Source organism: Hoplias malabaricus, chromosome 2 (genome assembly GCF_029633855.1).
Source record: "Hoplias malabaricus isolate fHopMal1 chromosome 2, fHopMal1.hap1, whole genome shotgun sequence".
NCBI classification, from domain to species: domain Eukaryota; kingdom Metazoa; phylum Chordata; class Actinopteri; order Characiformes; family Erythrinidae; genus Hoplias; species Hoplias malabaricus.
This window is the reverse complement of record NC_089801.1, coordinates 19,234,523-19,256,915: the sequence shown is the minus strand read 5'-3', so window position 1 is coordinate 19,256,915 and position 22,393 is coordinate 19,234,523. Positions and strand designations below refer to the sequence as shown.

Here is a 22,393-nt window from a genome sequence, read left to right as displayed (position 1 = left end):
CTATCTGTCTCCCTAGCAACAGGGCACTAGCATTAGCACAAAAGCTCCTGACCCTGGCAGCGGTGGTCTCTGGCCTGAGAACCCCCACTGGTCCAGGGCCAGACGTCCAGCAAGAAGCAGTGAAGTCTGCGAATTCAGCTCTGGACGGATTCTGCTGAACCCTGAGGGGTTCATAACGATTAATCAGTGTCCAGTCCCCTCTCTCCATCTGACCTTGCCTCAGACACATGTCTCTTAGAGCCGTGCTGTTTGGGCTAGTGCTGAGAAACCCACTGTTCAGCCAAGGGTCAGTGAAACACTGGGCAGTAGATTGGAGGTTGGGGTGGGCGTGGGGGGGCTGATGGCTGATGTGGATGTAGCAGGGGAATGGTGGTCATACACACATCAATCACTTTACAGTCATCACTCCACACACAGTCCTCTAGCCCACTTTAAGCATTGAGTAGAGTGACATTACACTTTTGTGTGGATGCGGGTGGAGATGACACCCGCTCTGTGAATAGTCCCCTGAACATGAATTTCCTGTTTTCCGCAGCCAGAAAGGACTAGAGGACGACCAACACCAACTGTGCAGCAACAGCTGAACTACTGTCTCTACTGACTTTACATCTTTAAGGTGGACCAACGAGGGAGGGGTGTATCCAGGCAGCACTGCTGTGTCTGATCCACTCCAATGGGTGTTCTACAGTCTGTAATTACAAAACTATCAAGCTTCTCTGTGGACAGTGGGGAGGGTAAACTGGACAGTGAGTGCAGTAACAAGGAGGTTTATTAAGGCTAAATGTATTGTAAGTAGAAGTCGATATAATCAAGATGTTCAATTTTTAAGGTGTGTTACGCAGCTGTGGGCCCAGAACCTTGTATCTCCATTTTGTCTCAACCCCCAACCCCCCTGCCCACCATGAATTCAGAGTGTCAGCGGACCCTTACAATGCACTCTTAATTATATAAATAAATTAACAACTACATTCCATTAAGAGCCAATCTAAAGCGTCTGAATAAATATAAAAATCACTTAATGTAAATGTTCAAAATGTTTACAAATGTAAGGTTCTTTATGAAACCAAAAGTGGCTCTCCTATGGCAAGGCTAAAAGAACCCTTTGTAGCACATGTATCTTTAAGAAAGTGGGTCTGGATTTGAGGATTAATGTCTAGTAGAAATGGTCCAGAATAATTTTGAAAACATCATTCTTCCTTGACTTCTATTCAGAATTTGGAGCATGATTTCTCTCTCCTTTGTGGTCATTAAAAGGACGTTAGTGATTTGTGACTGGACATCAGCGATGAGCTAAAGCCATGCCTGGTGTCATACTGTTAAATTAATAATGATATATTTCACTGTGTGATTTTTATCCCGAAACTGAAGGCAGTGTCTGAGTTAGCAAGCTGTTACATTTTCCTTGACGTGTGATTGTGAGCGATCCTCGGCAGAGAGGCTGGTGCCAGTCACGACGCAGTAATGCCACGGAGATCTGCCAGCAGCGTTTTGGACTGAAGGTCAGTCTGCGCTGGCCCGGGTCCAGAGAACAATCAGAACTTCATCTGCTGCGACAGACTGACAGACTGGCAAGAGTCGGACAGACACAATCTGGACGCAGACGAACCCACTGTACTGTTACACATAGTGATATCACGATCAGGACGGTCCATATTGAGGAACCCAGCAGCCGTCTTTTATGGACAAGTCAATGAAGTTGGAGGAGGAACGCCTCCAACAGGGGTTCAACTTCTGGGAAAAGGAAATAGATACAAAAGAAGAGCCAGTGTATTACAGCCGTCTAAGGTGCACTGCTGAGATTTTAGACCCAATCTCATTTCTTGTTTTTATCACTACCCCATGTTTTTGAGTGTTCTTTTGCCCCTTGGAGCTGAGGTACAGCGTGTAGTGCTTAAAGTATTCCCTTCAAATTGAGACGGCCCATCAACAGCTCTGCCAGTCTGCAGTGATATCAGAGGAGCTGCTGGAACTTACTTATACTTTAGGCTGTCATACACCTTTGGAGGGGTTTCACAATCATATATCATCACCCTCCCCCAAACCTGTTCTGTGATATGATGCTGAATTCAGCTCTTATTCAGGGACTGCTACTCCAAGGCTTCCATTTCCACCTTAAATGTTTCAGTACCTAAGGGTGCTGGACTGTAATTGCTTTACCATTTACTGTAAATTGACAGCTTTGTTTGTTCATCTTTTTAACAGCAAATTGTAATCAAATTAACATCAGACCGAATGTCTTTTTAGACACACATGATAATGTAGGGGCACCTTAACATATGAAACGATAAAATTAATTCTAAAATATCAGCTTATTGTTTACCTCAATTTTTTTTTTTATGTAAGTTCTGACACTTTCACCTTTAGACGTAAAAAGAGGTCACTATTTTCATATCTGTGTTACACTTGAGTATTAATGGTCTTTAAGGTGTTTACAACCCAATTAATAACCATGAAATAAACAGGCATTTAAACCATTTATAAACCTTTATCAGGGACATCAGCTACTGCTACTGATGTTTTCTGTTTGTTATAAAGCAAAAGCTCCTAAAACACTGAAGTTACATTAAACTAAGAAGATACACAGGTGATAATGGTTTTTAAAAGAGAAAACACTAACGTTTGTGGATTTCTTTGGTCTCACTGTGATGCACAAGGCGTCATAACCCTCAGTTTGGAGTGTGTCCCCCTAACACCCACTCCCTACCCCCAGGCACAATCACGATTAGGTCTGTCTATATTGAATATTTTTATAAACAGTTGAGTTTTGATGTCAGAATTAGGTAAAAGGGATATATACAAAGGAAGAGCCAAGGCAGTAGAGCATGGGAACCAGACGTCTGAGACGTGGGCTAGAGGTTTTCATAGTCATGGGTTTATATGTGAATTTAGGATCACTCAGAGTGTGAGAAGAAAAACATTAATACTGATCTTTGAATTTGGAAAAGCAGAAATCATGGGCTCTCGGGAAGTTCCAGGATCATTGGCCCCATCTTCAGGAGATTGTGAGTTTGGTTCCAAAGCCAGTTGGCTTTGCTGTCTGGGTGAGAAGGATGGTCCTCTCTCTCCCCATATCTGTGCTAATGGAGGTAGCTAGCACATGTGACAGATCTGGGCAGTTTGCCGTCCACTCATGTTTTAAGCTGTGTATTATGACTTTGCATTAACAGCAGTCTGAGAAGAAGTGGTGGGTAGGCCTCACGTGTCTCAATAAGCACGAGTTCAGCCCATTTCCCCATGGCTGGGGACACTGTGTGTACAATAATTGGAGAGAAAATGCAGTAAATAGCTGTTGTATTCTCTGTAAATGTTATATATATATTGTTGTTGTTGTTTTTTCCCAGAAACTGCAGTGATAAATGAATAGTATGCACTTGGAGCCAATCTGAAGGTTATTTAAATAAATATATACATGTTCTCTGACTCTGTATTTTATAAATATATACTCCCCCCAAATGGAGCAATCAGGAATAATCACGTGTGCGTGACCTAATCATGATTTAGCCAAACAGCAGTGAAATCCGTAATGAGGGGCTTATTATCCCACCTGTGTGCTGCCTACATGACGGCGCAGTTGATTTTATTGCGGCTGGAAATGTAACAGCATGCCATTACCACGCTTTGCTGGCTTTTCCCGAGGCAATGTCATGCCATTCTGTCTCGCCATTCGCGAAATAAAAGACGGGAAGGAGGAAGGGAAGAACTGTGAGATGGGAATGCAATTATGGGCCATATTACCACAAATAGAGGAGCTTTAACAGGGTGTAGACTCAAGAGGGTGAAGCCCCCGGTGCTGGATGTAGCCTTGTGGCATCATTTCCGTGCAGAGAAACACACATCCCCTGAACCCAGTACAAGAGGAAGAGTGGAGAGAGGACGAGAGGATCGACTATCCCTGGGCTGAGTGATACCACCACATTTCCCTCAAAGGAAAGACACCAAAGGTCAAAAAGTAAGTTCAGGTTACAGAGAGATGGAACCAAAAACAACCACGCAAGACCTGACCAATCACTAAAGCTGTACACGTCGGATAATCAGCACTGCAACCTTCCATCTTTGGGATAATTTATTATTAATAAAATGAGTGAAAGAATCAATATCAGGTAAATTATTACGGTTATTGTTCTACGTCGTGAGTTTCTGCATTTTTCAATGATTTATGTTCATTGTTTATAAATTAATGATAATGTGCATCTCAGTGAAACATGCTAGGCATTCATTCATTCATTCATTCATTCATTCATACATTTACTCATAGATTCCGTCATTAATTCCATTATTGCTTTCATTCATTCATTTAATCAATTAATCAATCATTAAGTCATTCATCCATTCATTCACTGATCCATCAATCAACCCATCCATCCATTCATTCACTGATCCATCAATCAACCCATCCATCCATCCATTCATTCGTTCATTCATTCGTTCATTAATTTAGTCCTTCATCATGTTCAGAGTTGTGGTGGGTCACTGTGCGCAAATCAATAATACACCCCAGATATAGATATAAATCTCTCTCACACACACACCTGTGGACAGTTTCACACACTCACCCAGTCACTCACACACTCACCCAGTCACTCATACACTCACACTTGTGGACAGTTTCACACACTCACACAATCACTCACACACTCACACCTGTGGACAGTTTTACACACTCACCCAGTCACTCACACACTCTCCCAGTCACTCACACACTCACCCAGTCACTCACACACTCACCCAGTCAGTCACATACTCACCCAGTCACTCACACACTCACCCACACACTCACCCAGTCTTCCACACACTCATCCAATGGCCAGCACACTCACCCAGTCACTCACACACTCACCCTGTTACTCACACACTCACCCTGTCACTCACACACTCTCCCAGTCACCCACAAATTCACCCAATCACTCACACACTCACCAAGTCACTCACACACTCACCCAGTTACTCACACACTCCCCCAGTCACTCACATACTCACCCTGTCACTCACACACTCACACCTGTGGACAGTTTCACACAGTCACGCCACATACTCTTGTGTGTGTTAGGACTGTGGGAGGAAAGCAGAGCACCTGGAGGAAACCCTCACAAACACTGGGAGAACACAGCACACAGTGACCCCAGGAAAGGGTCCCTCTCAGGACCCCAAGACCCTGAGGCTGTGTGAGAGACACCACTGCTGTGATGTGGATCATTTCCGCCTGCATGGGGTGTTACTGCAGGATCACAACAATGCCAATGAACGCTTGTGATTGGTCAGCACACTGTAAGCACATTCACTGATTAGTCAAAGTTTGCACATTACACACTTCTGCGTGTGTGGTGTGTTGCTGTAATATTGTATTAATGATGTATCCCACAGCCCTACACTGCACTCACAGTGCTGTCAGAGTCTGAGAGCTGGGTCTTTTTGACTCGCCCCTGTTCCTCTCAGTGACGGAGTCGTCTCTATAACCATACCCCACATCCTTCTCTGGAAAATTAGCAGCAGATCGGCTCGTTATCCTGGGATCGGACGCTGCGCAGAGGCTGCTGGGAATATAATGATCCCTCTTTCCTTCAGCTCTTCAGACAGACCCCCGTTCTCATAACACCCCCTTCGTGAACTGGAGTGATGGAGACCGTCATTGTTGTAGAGAGGTCTTTTTTTAGGATGTTCTTAGAAACTGAGGAGCCCATAAAAGAGCTTTCCTCAGAGTGAAGCCTCAGAAGAAGCACTTCCTGAAGAACCATCCACCTGAGGTTTCTATACACAGCCCTCGTGGTGAAAAGTTTTGAAGAGTTGTGAAGTTGGAAGAGGTCCATCATGAGGTACAGCGCCTGAGATTTACATCAGTGAAGGACCTTAACATCAAACAAAGTTTGCTTCAAGTTTATAAAAGATTCTGCAATTTAAAATTAAATAAAACAAGTAAAAAAGAAAACCACTGGTCCCACTTTATTGGCTTCTCAAACTGTGTAGTTACCCCTTAACAATGTGTGTGTGTGTGTGTGTGTGTGTGTGTGAGTGAGAGAGAGAGAGAGAGAGAGAGAGAGAGAGAGAGAGAGGGGGGGGGTACTGGGTGAGTGTGTGAAACTATCCACAGGTGTGAGTGTGTTAAACTTTCCACAGGTGTGTGTGTGTGTGTGAGAGAGAGAGAGAGAGAGAGAGAGAGAGAGAGAGAGAGAGAGAGAGAGAGAGAGAGAGAGAGAGAGAGGGACTGGGTGAGTTTATGAAACTGTCCACAGGTGTGAGTGACTGGGTGAGTGTGTGAGTGGCTGGGTTAGTGTGTGAGTGGCTGGGTGAGTGTGTGAAACTGTCCACAGGTGTGAGTGTGTGTGTGAGGGACTGAGTGAGTGTGTGAGTGAAATAGTGAGTGTATGAAACTGTCCACAGGTGTGAGTGTGTGTGAAATTGTCCACAGGTGTGAGTGACTGGGTGAGTGTGTGAAACTGACCAGAAGTGTGTGTGTGTGTGTGTGTGTGTGCATATGTGTGTGTGCGTGTGTGTGAGTGAGTGACAGGGTGAATGTGTGAAACTGTCCACAGGTGTGTGTGTGTGTGTGTGTGTGTGAGTGAGTGACAGGGTGAATGTGTGAAACTGTCCACAGGTGTGAGTGTGTGAGTGACAGGGTGTGTGTGTGAAATTGTCTAAATGTATAAATGACCAGATGAACATATGTGAGATTAACAAAGTGCTGCATTAAATGTAGTCACATTGTTATTAAACAAATTATAATGATGTTACTACACAGTTATAAGAGACCAACAGTAAAGGAGGACTACACCATAGTTGTTTTACATGTTTTGAGCTCCTACACAAATCATTTCCTTTGATCTTCAGTGAGTGGGGGACTGAACTGTGTGGATTTCCTTAAATGTCTGAGTGTGCTTTTTCAGACTTGTCTTATCTCTCATTTTGTTCTATTCTTGGGGCTATTTATTTATTTATTTAGTTATTGTTTGTTATCCATCTGCTTTATTGCTGTGTCCCGCGCTCAGTCGAATGTAGCGAGAGAACTCTGAGGCAATTTTATTAATGGCAACAGCAATCTTGCTCAAAGTGACCTTTCCTAATTTGTTAATAAATACAGACGGAGGAGTGTGCTGACTAATGGGAGGTGACGGGAGCCTCGCTTTTCTTCCCGAGATCACTCCATTAAATCAGGTCCAGCGTCCGTCAGACGAGCGCCGAGGCACTGACACTTCATTTCGGCGAAGCGTAGGATCTGGCAGCTGGTTGGAAGACGATGTCATGGAGTCAGATTCAGAATTGTGGGTTGAGGGACAGTGATAAAGACCACTTGTGTTGACATGACTCAACCACTGATTTAAACTGGGGTTAGAAAATACGCCTCTTTTGATTTAGCTTCAGCCTGCGTTTACTGACTAAAATGTCTATTAGTTTTAGTCATTTTAATCATTTAATTATTATTTTTGGCCTTGAGTCAATAAAATTAAACAATTAGCCTGAACTAGCCATGACTTTTTAAAGGTTTTACTGTTTAGAGGATTTATTATTTACTAGATTTCAGCATGAAAGTTAGTTTACATTAAAATAATTGCAACATTTAGTAAGGACAGGGACACATTATTTATTTAAATACAATTAGCATTTTAATCAACATTTTAATTTATCAACAGGTAGTGTCTCTGTCACAGTTCCAGGGTCAAATCCCGCTCCGGGTGACTGTCTGTGAGGAGTGTGGTTTGTTCTCTCTGTGTCTGTGTGGGTTTCCTCCGGGTGACCCTCTGTGAGGAGTGTGGTGTGTTCTCCCTGTGTCTGTGTAGGTTTCCTCCGGGTGACTCTCTGTGAGGAGTGGGGTGTGTTCTCTCTGTGTCTGTGTGGGTTTCCTCCAGGTGGCTGTCTGTGAGGAGTGGAGTGTGTTCTCCCTGTGTCTGTGTAAGTTTCCTCCGGGTGGCTGTCTGTGAGGAGTGTGGTGTGTTCTCCCTGTGTCTGCGTGGGTCTCTTCCGAGTGACCGTCTGTGAGGAGTATGGTCTGTTCTCCTTGTGTCTGTGTGGGTTTCCTCCGGGTGACTCTCTGTGAGGAGTGTGGTGTGTTCTCCCTGTGTCTGTGTGGGTTTCCTCCGGGTGACTGTCTGTGAGGAGTGTGGTGTGTTCTCCCTGTGTCTGCATAGGTTTCTTCTGGGGTGCTCTGGTTTCCACCCACGGTCTGTAGGTGTGAGTGTGTATGTAAGTGAATGTGTGAGAGTGTGTCGCCCTGTGAAGGACTGGTGCCCCCTCTTGGGTGTGGAAACTTACGCACTTACAAACAATGAAAGAATGAATTTTAAGTTGCTGAAGATGCCAGCTCCAAGAGATTCAACTTTAAGAACCACTGGCCAAGTGACTCATCTGTCACTGTTTTCACTGACGTCATCTGTGCTGTTTGTATTTTCCAAATCTGATATTGAGTCATGTACCAGTCTCACATTTTTATTTTTTGAGGAAAAATGCAGAATATTTCAGCATTGTTCTAGTCTTTAAATCGTTTTTATTTAGTTGTAGTCTACATTTCATGATGAAAAATATATTTTAATATACTCATGTGTAATGACAATAATCTGCCTTATCTCTTACCACTGGAGTCTGGGCTGGTTGACTCCGGTCTGAAGATATTTAGGGTCAGTCAGAGTGGACGGGTCTGACAGAAACAGACCTAACTCTGCACATAATCTACTGAATCTACGGTCAGCAACTCAATTCTCAACAGATCCTGTCAACATTAATCAACAAGTGAATGTAGTGTGTCCATGCAGCAGCCCTCTACTGCTGCACCATTTAAGGTGTGAAGGAGACTCCCCACTTTCTGCACAGACCACACACTGACCGCGTCTGCCGCCCTGGACACAGCGCAAAAACCATTCCCACCTTCCTTTATTTCTGCTTCAAACAAATAGTAGCATAATGACACCAGCACAACACTGCACTTCCATCTTTCCACAGGGTCCCGGTGATAACCCAGGGGTGGGTGATTTTGAAGTTCTGAAGTCGTGGAGCATGTGACTGCCACCCAAATCCGTCTGGAAGTGTGAGTACAAGGTACCAGTCTTTTTACATAATCTAAACACGTCATGTACCCAAGGCTTTACAAGTTCAAACTAAAGCTAAATCTCATGTTATAAACCGAACTGCAGCATGTCAGGAGCCGCTGTATCACTGGTGATTACTCTGTCTTTGTTTTAGGCCTCTGAGGCTCTACAGTGAATATAAACAAGGGCTGGTAAACACCAAGGGAATGTAAGAGGGTCACACAGTCAGGAGGAACGACGCTAAACTGACAGAAGATCTTCTCTCTGCCATCTACTGCAACAAGAGCCCAACCTTGCTGTTAGCGCTGAGATACACTGAGGATGAAATCAAACACAGGGAAAGTACACAGCTGTTTTTGGAGCTACTGTTGATGCTACTGACCCAAGCTGGCTTGTGTATATGAGACTAGGATCATCAGGCTCAATGCCCAGTGCTGGTTAGAGGCATATTAAGCCACTATAATTGAGCTGTAACAGTGGTCCTACTTGTGGAGTGATGCAATTCCATCCACTTCATTTGGGATGAGTTGCAGTGCCAGAACTAATCTTCCAACATCACTATCCAATGTTAATGCATGAGTGACTGCCATCAGATCCACACAGCAATGGCCAACGTGTGGTGTAAAGCCTTGTCCATAGAGTAATATATACTGCAACATTTTAAGACCAACTAATAGTGAATGAGTGCCTTAAGAATGATGAACAGGTGTTTTGGGAATCTTTGGGAGCGGGACACAAGCCGGACACGAGGTTTCAGATCAAATGAAGAGATGAAGAGGAGGACAAGGATGAAATTAAAAACAGAAAGTCACTAGAAAATAAAAACAGGAAAGTGCTGCATCTGTTTGCTGTTGTCAGGGTGATGACACTAAAAAAAATAATTCTTAGTGAGTCGACTCCTAAAGAATTGATTATTTGAGCATCTGGGAGTCACTTGTATCAAATATTGGCCAATGATTCAAAGAGTTTAATCTCTTGGAGTCGACTCGGTCTCGATTTTCCACATCTTCTGCAGCGACTATCAAAAATACATCACTAAATTAAGCTACATTGTAATTTAATGAACTAAAACTAGACAAAAAATTAATAATTACATCAGTAAAATATGACTGAATCTAATAAACAACTGAATATTCTCCCTCTCTCTTTGGTTTCCATCGCCCATTCTGGCTCAAAGAGTGTGGAAGAGATGGGATGTCTTTGCTAGAGCAACATATGTATGAAGAATCTGCATGTCTTTCATGTCCTGGACGAGGCCAGATGGCTAATCTATACGACCATGCGAAATGACATGCATTGTCATAGCCTGTTTATAAGGTTTTAACGAAGGCCTAATGACTGCCGGCATCAAAGGCTTTCTCCTCGCCAGCTGTTCCATAGCTGGGGGGAAACGTTCAGAGAGAATACTCAACAGATAAGATGCGAGGGCCAGATAAAAGATGGATAAAGTTGGCGTGCTAATGGCTTTATGCTTTCGTTTGGCCCCTTTTTCTTTATCTTCCGTCTTTGGGAGAGGAAAAATGACGGGGATCGTTATGGAGTTGTGGAGGGAAAAAAAAAAGACCAAACACAAAACTAGACCAAGACCAGCGCTGATGCGAAAGAATTTCAGGGAAATGTACAACTCCAACAGAACATGAGAAGAACTAAAATATCAGTGGAGAGAGAGAGAGAAAGAAAACTCTCCACACACTCACCCAGTCACACACATTCACCCAGTCGCTCACACACTCACCCAGTCACACACACTCACCCAGTCACACACATTCACCCAGTCGCTCACACACTCACCAAGTCACCCACACACTCACACAGTCACCCAGTCACACACATTCACCCATTCACACACACTCACCCAGTCACACACATTCACCCAGTCGCCCACACACTCACCCAGTCACTCACATACTCACCCAGTCACTCACACAATCACCCACACACTCACCCAGTCACACACATTCACCCAGTCGCTCACACACTCACCAAGTCACCCACACACTCACACAGTCACCCAGTCACACACATTCACCCATTCACACACACTCACCCAGTCACACACATTCACCCAGTCACTCACACACTCACCCAGTCTCCCACACACTCACCCAGTCACTCACACACACACCCAGTCTCCCACACACTCACCCAGTCACACACACTCACTCAGTCACACACATTCACCCAGTCGCCCACACACTCACCCAGTCACTCACATACTCACCCAGTCACTCAGACACTCACCCAGTCACCCACACACTCACCCAGTCTTCCACACACTCATCCAATGGCCAGCACACTCACCCAGTCACTCAGACACTCACCCAGTCACCCACACACTCACCCAGTCTTCCACACACTCATCCAATGGCCAGCACACTCACCCAGTCACTCACACACTCACCCAGTCACCCACACACTCAACCAGTCACTCACACACACAGATGTCAAAAGTGTCTCAGACTCTACCCAGAGACAGATTGAGTCAAATGTCTTTGTTTTCACTCAATAAAGTTGCTGATGCTCCACAGTGTGGGTCACCCACAGGGTGGTAGCCATATGTTAAATACGCTTAATGCAGCATGTCTTACCCTCCCATTCCACTAGGTGTCAGTGTGATACCTATGTTACAATACTGTGAAAATGCTGTGTTTTGAAGCTAATTTGTCCAAGATGAGATAAGATTAGACTTTATTATTCCTCAAATTGCATTTTCTGGTCAAGGCACAAAGACAGTACTCACGCTTCCAACGAGTTTCTGGAAATAGGTACAAAAGTCCAACCCATGTTTTAGCCTAAAGTGAACACGGAGGACATTAGCATCTTTCAATGCAACAGCTGTTCGTTGTGAACCCTCCAAAATGACGTAACCTGCATCGGCACCACTTCCACAGGTGAAGAATGCTAATTCCGACCCTCGTTTCTCTTCAGATCACCCCTTGGCTAGCGACAGAACAAAGTCCGCAGATGGCTGAGCTTTAGCTCTGCGGCTAGACGCTGTTATTTTTTTCTCTTCCATAAAAACAGTGTCAATACGGCAGGTGTGTTTGTGTGAATAAAATCTTAAAAACCTGCAGATCTCGAAGCGCAGCGGCTTGAAAGTATCTCCAAGAGACAAAGTAATTACCCAAAATCCATACAGACATAATGATCCGTTCGGGGGGAACGAAGGAAAGATGAAGTCATGTCTCTGGGAAACATCTGAATGGTGGGATTTCATTTCTCTTTCTTCTTTTCCTCTCTTTCACAGCCGCTCCTTCTCGAAAACTCAAGCACCCAGACGTCTCCAGCTCGGCTCAGCGGGAGACGAAAGAAATACAAACGAGGACTAAAGCCGGTGTCTGCTTTCTCGTCTTTCTCTCTCCTTTTGCAGCCGGACAGACAGCGGATGACGACTCTGAGAGCACAATTACAGCACACTTTGCCTGAAAAATGGCTATCCTCTCACACTGTGCCTCTCTTCCTCGCCATTTTATGCAAACAGCTCACTGTCAAACACTTTTCTCGCCTCACAACTTGGGGCCTGAGCAATTAAACCCACATTAAACCCACACTCAGTCCCTTATTTCAACCAATGGACCACTGGGATTCGCTTGGATTTGGACTTCCTATCTCATAAACTGACTTCTCAGTTGCTGAGCGTCTCATCCCAGAGGACAAATCTATTGCTCATAAGTTGCTCAGTAATGACATAGTAGAAATAATGGTGTTTCTCCTAAAATTATTTAAATTTAAGACAAAAAATATAAACACGAGTCATGGGAAAGATGAAAGGGATTAAGGAGAGAGTAGGGTGTATTTAATTTGCAAATCTGAACACAGTTTGTGACATTATCTCCACTAAAACTCCAGATGAGACGTGTGAGATTACTGCTTTATTTATCTCATGAGACATATTTGAGCAGCAGGAGATGAATGCTAAAGTCTCTTTTGTCTTCTCATCTGATATCATAATTATTTTGGAGAAACAACAAACATTGAGGAGATCTCCATTGTTTTAATTGTTCTTCCCTCTGGGATACAGGCTGTAACTCACTCGCTCATGTTTAGCAGGTTGACGACTGCTCACAAGAGGGTGCTCTAATCAGTTTTAATAACAGATTAGAGAGATGTTTGCATCAGTTACACTGTGTAAACACTGTGAACACTATTAAGTGTCTCCATGAAGGTCCCTGACCATTGATGGTCAACAAATATGAGAGGTTTTAAACCAAATGATCAACAGCCAAATAAAACAAATCATAAAACACAGCAAACAAACAAACACAGTGCCTCCCACTGGCAGAAAAGTAGGAGTCCACCTTACCTTGCAGGTGTAGTTTGCTTTCTGGACTCTGCAGAAGAACAGAACTGACCGAGTCCAGGTTGTCGTAGGTGCTGCAGCCTAGAGGACCAGTCCGCGTCTCCGTCACCTAAACACACACAACAGCAGAACTGGTGAGAAAAAAAATAAGAAGAACCTTAACCGTCCTCTTGTGTTAGGGTCTTGATCGACCTGTGTTTAGGTTTTAAATGCGAACAAGTGCTCCATGAATTTCTTTATTGCATCAAGATTTTTTGACTTTGTCAGGAACTTAAGCAAATTTAAACAAAATATTTTTTTACTAAATTATAAAATGCTCTTATTAAAATTATGGCTTTTCTGTTGTTAGGGTCAATTTCGACCCAGGTATAATTTTAAATCAGAAAACAAAAACAAGTGCCAAATCTGGACTCATAAACACACTATACACCAACAGCCTACAGCTGGCTCCTCCTACAACCACTCGAGCTTCAGTTAGGGGCTTCTATCTTTGTCTGTTTCACAAAACAAGGAAAGACAGACATGTCCAGACATGTAAGGCCCAGTCAGTTTAGAGTTTGTGTTTTGTAGAGTGTACATCTCCAGTTTACAGTCTGCAACAATGAACAATTACAACCAATCCTTTCATGGAGAAGGAAGAATAACAAGGTCAACAAGAGGGAAGAAACAAACTGGTTAATATTTAATTGTTTTTAGGGGATTTTAAATGGGTCAGTTTACAGGGCTAATATGTGTGTCATTCACCAGCCTCTTATTTTAATTATTAGTTTCATCATAATATGGTGATTCTAGACTTAAAGGCAATGTTCATGAATGTAATCAAAAACACTAAAGGTGTTTCTAAGAGGTAACTAGAGTTGTTTTATTTGACGGAGAGAGAGTCCAAACCCTAAAAAGCATAAACCGAGTTAAGGATGTTGCTCTATTCCTGCTCCATAGGGGGGTAACACTTACAACATTTAATTTAGCTGTTTCAGATCACTTAAAGTGGAAATGTTTCCAAACTTGTGAGAGGACTAACTAGGAATTCAAACAGTGAATAAAATCTTACAGACAAGTTACACTTAGACGCATCCCTCCACCTTCAAAGATTCAGAGCTTAGAGCTGCATTTCCCCAAAATCATAGAGGGTCCCTTTAAGTTAGCTTTTAAAAAACAGGTCTCATTCCTCATTTTCTTCATTTAAAACACACAAAACATTGACTTTACACTTTTAATACCACTGTTATTCTTCACTTTCTTCATTTGAATCTTTAACTTTAAGACTTCACCCGTTTAATCCCGTTGTTTTCCGTTAATACGTCTGCGTCTTTACCACATACTTCACCACGGAACCAGAAATCCTAACATTAATGTAGAAACAAACTGTTTAAAAGGGGATGTGGCTGAATAAGGTCAACCTTATTCACATCTGGAGTGGTGTTTGTGGTCCAGAACTAAGCCTGCAGCATCAGTACCTCATTTTTATAGACATCTGCCATCAAATTTTCACAGCAGAGTTTCAATATCTAGACCCCAAGAAGAGCCGAGGTTGTTACACTTGATGCTCAGGAACCAAAACATGCTTAAATGTAAAGTGAGCAGCCTAATGTTGTAAAATGATGTCATTAATGGTTATTAATTAGGTCCTAAACACCATGAACATCACCGTATTTTTTAATCCCTGAATATAAAAGGGCAACACTGAGCGATCTCATTAATACAACATAAGACATGAGGCTGAAAATCGAGGAGACGTCTCAGGAGCCAAACCGATGCTCATACTCATTAATATCCAGAATAACTCCTTTTAAATCATGCCGTTCACGTCGGTGCTTTACGAGGAAGCCCACCTCGCGACTCGGGAGAGCTTTCAAAACACAAGTCTCTAAGTGCCTGCTTTCACATTCAGCAAGACGGGCCCCACCAGCTTCAAAGAAGCCGTTTCCCTTTTAAGGACCTTTAGAGACTTTATCTGCTCGTATAAAGAAGGTGAAGTGCTAATGGCCTTTCCTTCAAACAGCTACACTTCCCACCCCTCCTCCCTCGGAAGGAAATATCAGCTGAGGATAGAAGCCGCTCGGCGACCAAACTTTCAGCGCTGGGGTTAATGAGAGCGCTCCGACGCTACGCTAGTCTCCGTTTAGCATTTGCGCTTAAGGTAGGGATTCTGACAGAATGACTTTCCTCCCTAATTAACGGCTGACCATCGCCGACGCCGAGCCCCGTCTCTGTGGACGCCTCCCAGACTTGTCCGGGAAGGAAAGCGCTGGAAAGCCTGACATTTATCAAAAGCAAGTGCTGGGTTTTCAGCGTCCTCCCGGTGCAGGTTCCTGTCAGATCGCGGCGGAAGCGCTCAGCCGTTAGACAAAGTTGTCTAATTAAAACCGATCTCGTTAGAGTTCATTTGCAGAGGCCTATCAGCAATCGAGTGGCAACCTTCACAACTTCACACCCTTACCCAGTCACCACCACCATCACCACCTTCATCATGCTGACTACATCTCGCTGGTACTCGGATGGATGTCCTCAGTGAGGTACTACAAAGCCGGATTTCTCAGTTAGCCAGATGACTTGAGCCTAAAGTCAAGCTTGTCCAATAGGAGCAGAACTGGGAGAGACCCCTATAGGACAGATAACTTTGGGCTTAAGTTAGCTGGCTAACTGAGAAATCCAGCTTTGTGGAATACCCCTCTCATCCTGGGGGTGAAGGTGGGGTTGATGTGGCCAACAGGGGGCACTGTCCCTGTGGTCGGTGTGGATCCCAATGCCTGAGTGCAGTGACAGGGAGCTCCACTGTTTCTTCTCTCCTTTCAAAAATAACTTTTATTTTCCCTCTTTTTTTTCTCTATTTCACTCTCTTTTCTAACTTATTTATTTTCTTAATATTCTCTGTTGCTTTCCCCTCTCTCTCTCTCTCTCTCTCTCTCTCTCTCTCTCTCTCTCTCTCTCTCTCTCTCTGCTAGTGCTCACTCATCCCTCTTTCTCTCACTCTACTCTTAATCTCATTTTCTTCTCTCTCTCTCTCTCTCTCTCTCTCTCTCTCTCTCTCTCTCTCTCTCTCTCTCTCTCTCCCTCTACTAGTGCTCACTCATTCCTCTTTCTCTCACATTTTACTCTTAATCTCACTCTCTCTCTCTCTCTCTGTATTTCTCTCATCCAACTTCTTTATACTTTGGTCATTATAAAGAAAGCGGGGTCAGTTTGTTTCTTTTCTGACCACTGTTTTTTGTCCACAGCTGAGTCTGCACTGGACACAGTGACCGTCCTCTCCACTTTGTTATTGTTGTTGTTGATGTTGTTAGCGTTAGCCGCTATCAGGGTCATCTGATTCAAAGTGACGCGGAGCTGAGAGCGTGGCACCACAGGCACAAACACAACAAGGTGTATGTGACAAGTCAACCTGCATCAACATAATACCGTTCAGAAACACACACACACCCACACACACGGCGTCCTGTGTTCCCGACTGAGCACGGCGCTCATCAGGGAGTCACGAAGAGAACAGTAGCCAAGGAAATGGGAAGAACAGCCCGACCCTGGTGTGAGAAAGCGCTGCCGGACAAAGGCCCTTCTGTTACGGCCGTAATCCTTTAAGGTCAGAGGTCTCAGGAGAAGGCCGGACACATGGACACACAAACATTAAATGGTCGGTCAGATTAAAGGCCAGATAGCCACACGCTAAACCCCAACATCTCAGACCAATCAATAGAGATTTGAGGTTTAGGAAGATTAAGGATTTTCCCCTGGACACAGACCTCAGAAGACCCTCCCTGACCACGTCCAGGCCCACGGCCCTTTATTACGCCTCACTGTGGTCATTTAGCAACGAGCAATAAGCGTTAAACTCCAAGAAGTGACCAGTGACTGTCATTACACATGAGCCTCAGGGATCTGTGTGTGTGTGTGTGTGCGAGAGAGAGAGAGAGAGAGAGAGAGAGAGAGAAGAGAGAGAGAGAGAGAGAACCATCACAGTGTGGTCGCTCCTGATCCTCTTTTTTTATGGAAGAGGGCCATACTCTTCATTCCCTTCAATGAGAATATCATCTCTCTCTCTCTCTCGTCTCTCTCTCTCTCTCTCCTCTCTCTCTCTCTCTCACTACCTCTCTGTCATTATTTGTCTCTCCCTATATCACATTCTGCTCTACCTCTCTTTCTCTCCCATCCATCTTCTCTCCTCTTTTCTTTCCTCTCTCTCTCTTCCTTTTTTATTTTGTTGCTTATTTTCCCAGACACTTTTATCTTATCTATTTTATAATCTGCTGACTCTCTCTCTCTCTTTCTCTCTCTCTCTCTCTCTCTCTCTCTATCTCTCTCTCTCTCGCTCTCTCTCTCTCACACACACACACACACACTCACTTTTCTATTTTCTTATACATTTTTATCCCTCTCTCTGTCTCTATTTCTGTCATTCATCTATTTTCTCTCACTATGTTCCCTGCCACTTCTTGGCTTCTTTTTACCTCCTTCTCTTTCTCTGTCCCTCATTCTCTCTCTCTCTCTCTCTCTCTCTCTCTCTCTCTCTGTAATTGAGAGGTTCTCCTCAGTGAGGGGCTGGTGTGTAGTTTGAGTTTCTGTCTCTGAACAAAGGGATTTGAGTCTCTTTTGTGTCTTACAGGAGAATAAAATTGGAGCTGGAGAGGTGTGTGTGTGTGTGTGTGTGTGTGTGTGTGTGTGTGTGTGTGTGTGTGCGCGCATGTGTAAGTGATGTCATCATGGGACCGCCACTGTGCTCGCTTCTTATTACGCCCATCACCTGGTGCCACTCCTAATGAAATTCTATTCTGAGCCACTGAAAGTAAAGGGACATGAACCTCGGCGTCCCCCCGGCACCAGCGTCGTCTCAGGGGGGCGTGTCTTTAAGGAGACAATACCCTACTTTTCTACTGTACTCCCTCCTTCTGGAACGTGCCAATGATGCCGGGGAGGAGGTAATGACATCACATGGCGGTATTAGAGCTGTCTTCTGAAGTGAAGAGGGATTAATCAGGAGAGGGTCCCCTCTTCACTGCGGTTAGAGACTGTACTCTCTGGAGAGGGCTGGAACATTGCTGTGAGGATTTAATGGCATTCAGCCACATGAACACTGAGAGGTCTGGTTGATGCTGGATGATTAGTCGTTATACTGACACCTAGTGGCTTTGACTCATCAGGAATTCTACATTAAACCTGTTGAAACATGGCCGCCCGCTGTTGGGGGACCCACTCTCTGCGTTTGGGTGTGTGTGTGTGTGTGTGAGAGAGAGAGAGAGAGAGAGAGAGAGAGAGAGAGAGAGAGAGAGAGAGAGAGAGAGAGAGAGAGAGAGACGTGTGTGTGGTGTGTGTTATACCTTAGCTAATGTGTGTGTGTGTGTGTCCTTGTTTGGGAGTGACAAATCATCTATTGTGTTCGTGTGTGTGTGTTTATTTGTGTGTGTGTGTGTGTGTGTGTGTGTGTGTGTGTGTGAGATACCTCAGTTATTTTGTGTGTGTGGTGTGTGAGATACCTTAGTGGTTTGTGTGTGTGTGTGTGTATGTGTGTGTGTGTGTGTGATACCTTAGTCATTGTGTGTGTTGTGTGTGTGTATGTGTGTGTGTTAGAGAGAGAGGGGGGTATGGAGGTGTTGAATGTGTTGACCTCCTGTGCATCCATTTAAAAGAGTAAAATTAAAGAAATCACTGAACCCATTTTAAATCAAGCCCACCCACCCCCTGTGCGGGACCCACTCATAAACTGGATTTTTCACTGACAACAATTCATCGTGATCCATCGGGTCATGTGAGTTACACTGTGTAAGGGATGAACACATGACAAATAGCCACTTTGTAAAATAGTGTTTTGTTCATTTTAAAGATGTTCAAAAGGACGGCCTGCCCCTTTAAGACGGTTTCACACATCGCTGTACAATCCGAGCCCCTCTCTCTCTCTGAGCCAGCGAAATGGATGCTGAGGAAAACGAGTGCTGCATCATCACAAATTTGCATACGGATTGCTGAGGGGTGACCTTGTGGGGTCTCAGACGGCTCCGTTTCCCTCGCTTAATCATCCCCTCGCTCCGGCACCCAAAACGTCCAATCACGTATCGGCGATTCTTTCTCATTACAACGCTCGGCTGCTTATCTTATCTTAAATGACACCCCTCCAGGAATAATATCTCGCAACATTGAGCTCGGAGCTCGCAGGGACACATTCCTCCTTCCCCTCGTTTTGCTCCGCTGGAGGTTCTGGCATTCGACCCATTTTCTTTTGTATCTATTTCCTTTTTTTCCCGCCGCTATATCACTCCACGCTTTTTCTCCTTGAGAGAACCCTGCAGAAGCAAACACAGTCAGCAGACAGACGCCGGGACACTGCCTCACCTCACACTTTCTATTCTGGGGGTTTCGTCAGGCAGGGGTTATTATTTATAGATATGCAACATTTTATAGCAACACTGGAGAGTGAGAGAAATGCAGCTCCAGAGAAATATAGCTGTGCTGTGAAAGCACAGAAGAAGTGTACACTGTTGGTGTCCACCATACACTCAACGTCATGGGGTCTGAAAGGACGTGCTCTTGGGACTGACTTGGGAGTGTGAGAAGCAGAAAATACAAGCAAATTAACTTTGGAGGCGAGGAAGTCATCGCTGCAAAATAATGACTGCGCACTAGTTTTCATTGAAAGCATTTTAAGGAACCACAGTGATGCCACCTTAATTTTGACACTAACTTAATGGATTCACATATATTGATGTCTGTGTTCCACTGATTCAGACACAGTGAATCGGCCAGGGTCCAAACTACTGCTCTCCTTTACGGTCAGCACCAGAGCTCTGAGGGTAACGTTGCAAACAAACACTGGAAGTAAAAAGTCACCCAAAATAGCCAAGAGTGTAAATAAATGCTGGACTGGAGTGTGTTTCACACACTACAGCGCAAACTGGAACTACTTTATCGGTCACATCACACCCTGCTTCCACGTACTATTCCACCTGACTCCTGCTTCTGGAGACAACTGAATCGACTCATATGTAAATGACTCGTCTGTAAATGACTCTTCTGTAAATGACTCCTCTGTAAAATGACTCCTCTCTGTTTTAACCAGGACCGAGGACTGAGATCAAAGGAAAAAGTCTGGATTAAACCTTTAATCATAGTTTCCCTGTTTTTAAAGATGTACAAATCACAGTAATTCATGTTCATAGTATACTTTGTTGTATGGGGTAGTTTCGCAGAAATGGATTAGGCTTAGTCCTGGACTAAACCCTCTGTTCTATGGAACAATCACCATTGAAACTGCTGTGTTGTCCAGGACTAGGCTTAACCCCTGTCTAAGAAACCATCCCTAGGTGTTTTACAGTCACAGGGCTGAAGAAGTGATTCATAAACTGGGACTGAATCGACTCCAAGACTTTCAAATCTGAGATTCAGTGTGATTCAAGAGTGAATCCCATGTCTCTCTGTCTCCTTGGATTTGAAGAGTTGACTCTCTGGGAGTCAACTCCTTATCGCTCATCCAAGGGTGTAAGATTATGGATTTTTGCTCCTGTGAAATTAATTTTACAGCACTGGAGGGAGGGGCAAGTTTCCTACCCTCCTTCAGAAGTTACATAGTGCAGTTTTCTACAGTGCTGAGCCTGGAGTAGCAATGGCTCTTCCATGTTACAGCTCAGTGGAGCGTCACAATGATTTTGAAGGTGTAATTTTAAGGTAAAATACTGCCTAGTGTTGCTTTAAGTATCCCTACAATGTTTCCATATTCATTTCATAATTTATTTCTTATTTACAAAGGCTTCTAGTGTTTGTTAGCAACATTAGCCTCACAGCTCCAACTCTACTTATCAGCGACGTGTATTTTAGGCTGTGTTTATAGGTAACAGCGTGTGACAGAGGCCTCAGAACTACTTCAGATCGTCTGTTAGACATTCCCCAAAAACCTGACACAGTTTGAGATGCGCGACTCTTTATTTAGCAGCAAAATTGTGTAAATTATATGTTTTGTTTCTACAGTAAGTAAAGTAATAATAACTGAGTTATTTGCCTGCTTGCTTCATGCTGGCCTACATCCTCCTGTGACACACACACACACACAAACACACACACACACACACACAAATCAGGAACGCTGCATCTTTTCCAAACCGTTCCCAGTCCTTAGATCACAGTGGGTCGTCCCGGTTAATGGCCAAAGCCTGACGTTCCCTTGTGTGCCATCTCCCCTCTCGCTCTCATTACACCTGCATATAAACAGCGGTGTGTATTGTTAACCGAGCCCAGTTTCTTTTCTAGGACTCTTCTGAAATCTGCAGTGGTCCCGATCCCAGACTCTGCACTCACTCTTTTTCGTCCAGAAAGAGCCTTCCGTCTGGAGCTAACGCGATAAGCCGCCGCCGCTTCAAACCTGTTTTGTCTTGGGACGGTTTTTTTGGAGTGTTTCCCAAAAGCCAATGCACAGAGGAGGCGTCACCCTGCGGCTTTCAGACTCAGACAAAGGCAGGAGACGATGGATGGGCCTGCCCACCTGGTACAAAGGTGTTTGAAAGTGCTTGACAATAAAAGAGAGGTGCTAAAAGTAACACTAGCGCAGTCTGCTAAACAACAGCAGTCAGCAGAATGAGCTCGGGTAAAAGTGCTGATCCCTGGGAGAAGTTATGACTAAGAGAAGTAGTCTAAGAACATTTCTGTGAGGATTTTGATGGCTTTCAGACAAGAGAATATTACTGAGGTTAGGTGATGATGACATCACTGCATCTCACCCCACAGCTCCATCGCTGCAGAGAAGGCAGCTGCTCTTACACCCCTCTGGTAGTCGGCTTTTGAAAAGTGCTCGAGAGCTGGGCGCTGCAACAAGGAAGGAACAAACTCTACTGATCTGTCTGAACTGATGACGGAGCTGTGTTCAGTTCCCAAACAACAACAACATGCCAATACACCACGAGTAAACATCGCTTAGCGTTACCCGCCGCCGTTGTTGTGGTTTCCAAAGCCTATCCATATCCATCGTGTAGAGTCCATACCATGCACTGAGCACTAGAAGTAAACCTAACATGAAAATACTTATCTCCTCAATGCACTTCATTGTTGGTTTATAATTGGTTAATACCCACAATCTGACCCTTCAGGTCCGAGACCACTCAGAGCTCAA

At 44.3% G+C, this 22,393-nt stretch overlaps 1 protein-coding gene across 2 annotated transcripts in view; it reads right to left on the bottom strand.

Annotated features, from left to right (window-relative positions):
- The window catches only part of brinp1 (bone morphogenetic protein/retinoic acid inducible neural-specific 1), a 182,929-nt gene that overhangs the window by 42,935 nt on the left and 117,601 nt on the right, over window positions 1–22,393 (bottom strand). For both annotated transcript variants that reach the window (XM_066659000.1, XM_066659002.1), the window contains exon 5: window positions 13,315–13,420. In XM_066659000.1, coding sequence (XP_066515097.1) covers window positions 13,315–13,420 — 106 coding nt within the window. The remainder of the gene's footprint in view (window positions 1–13,314; window positions 13,421–22,393) is intronic.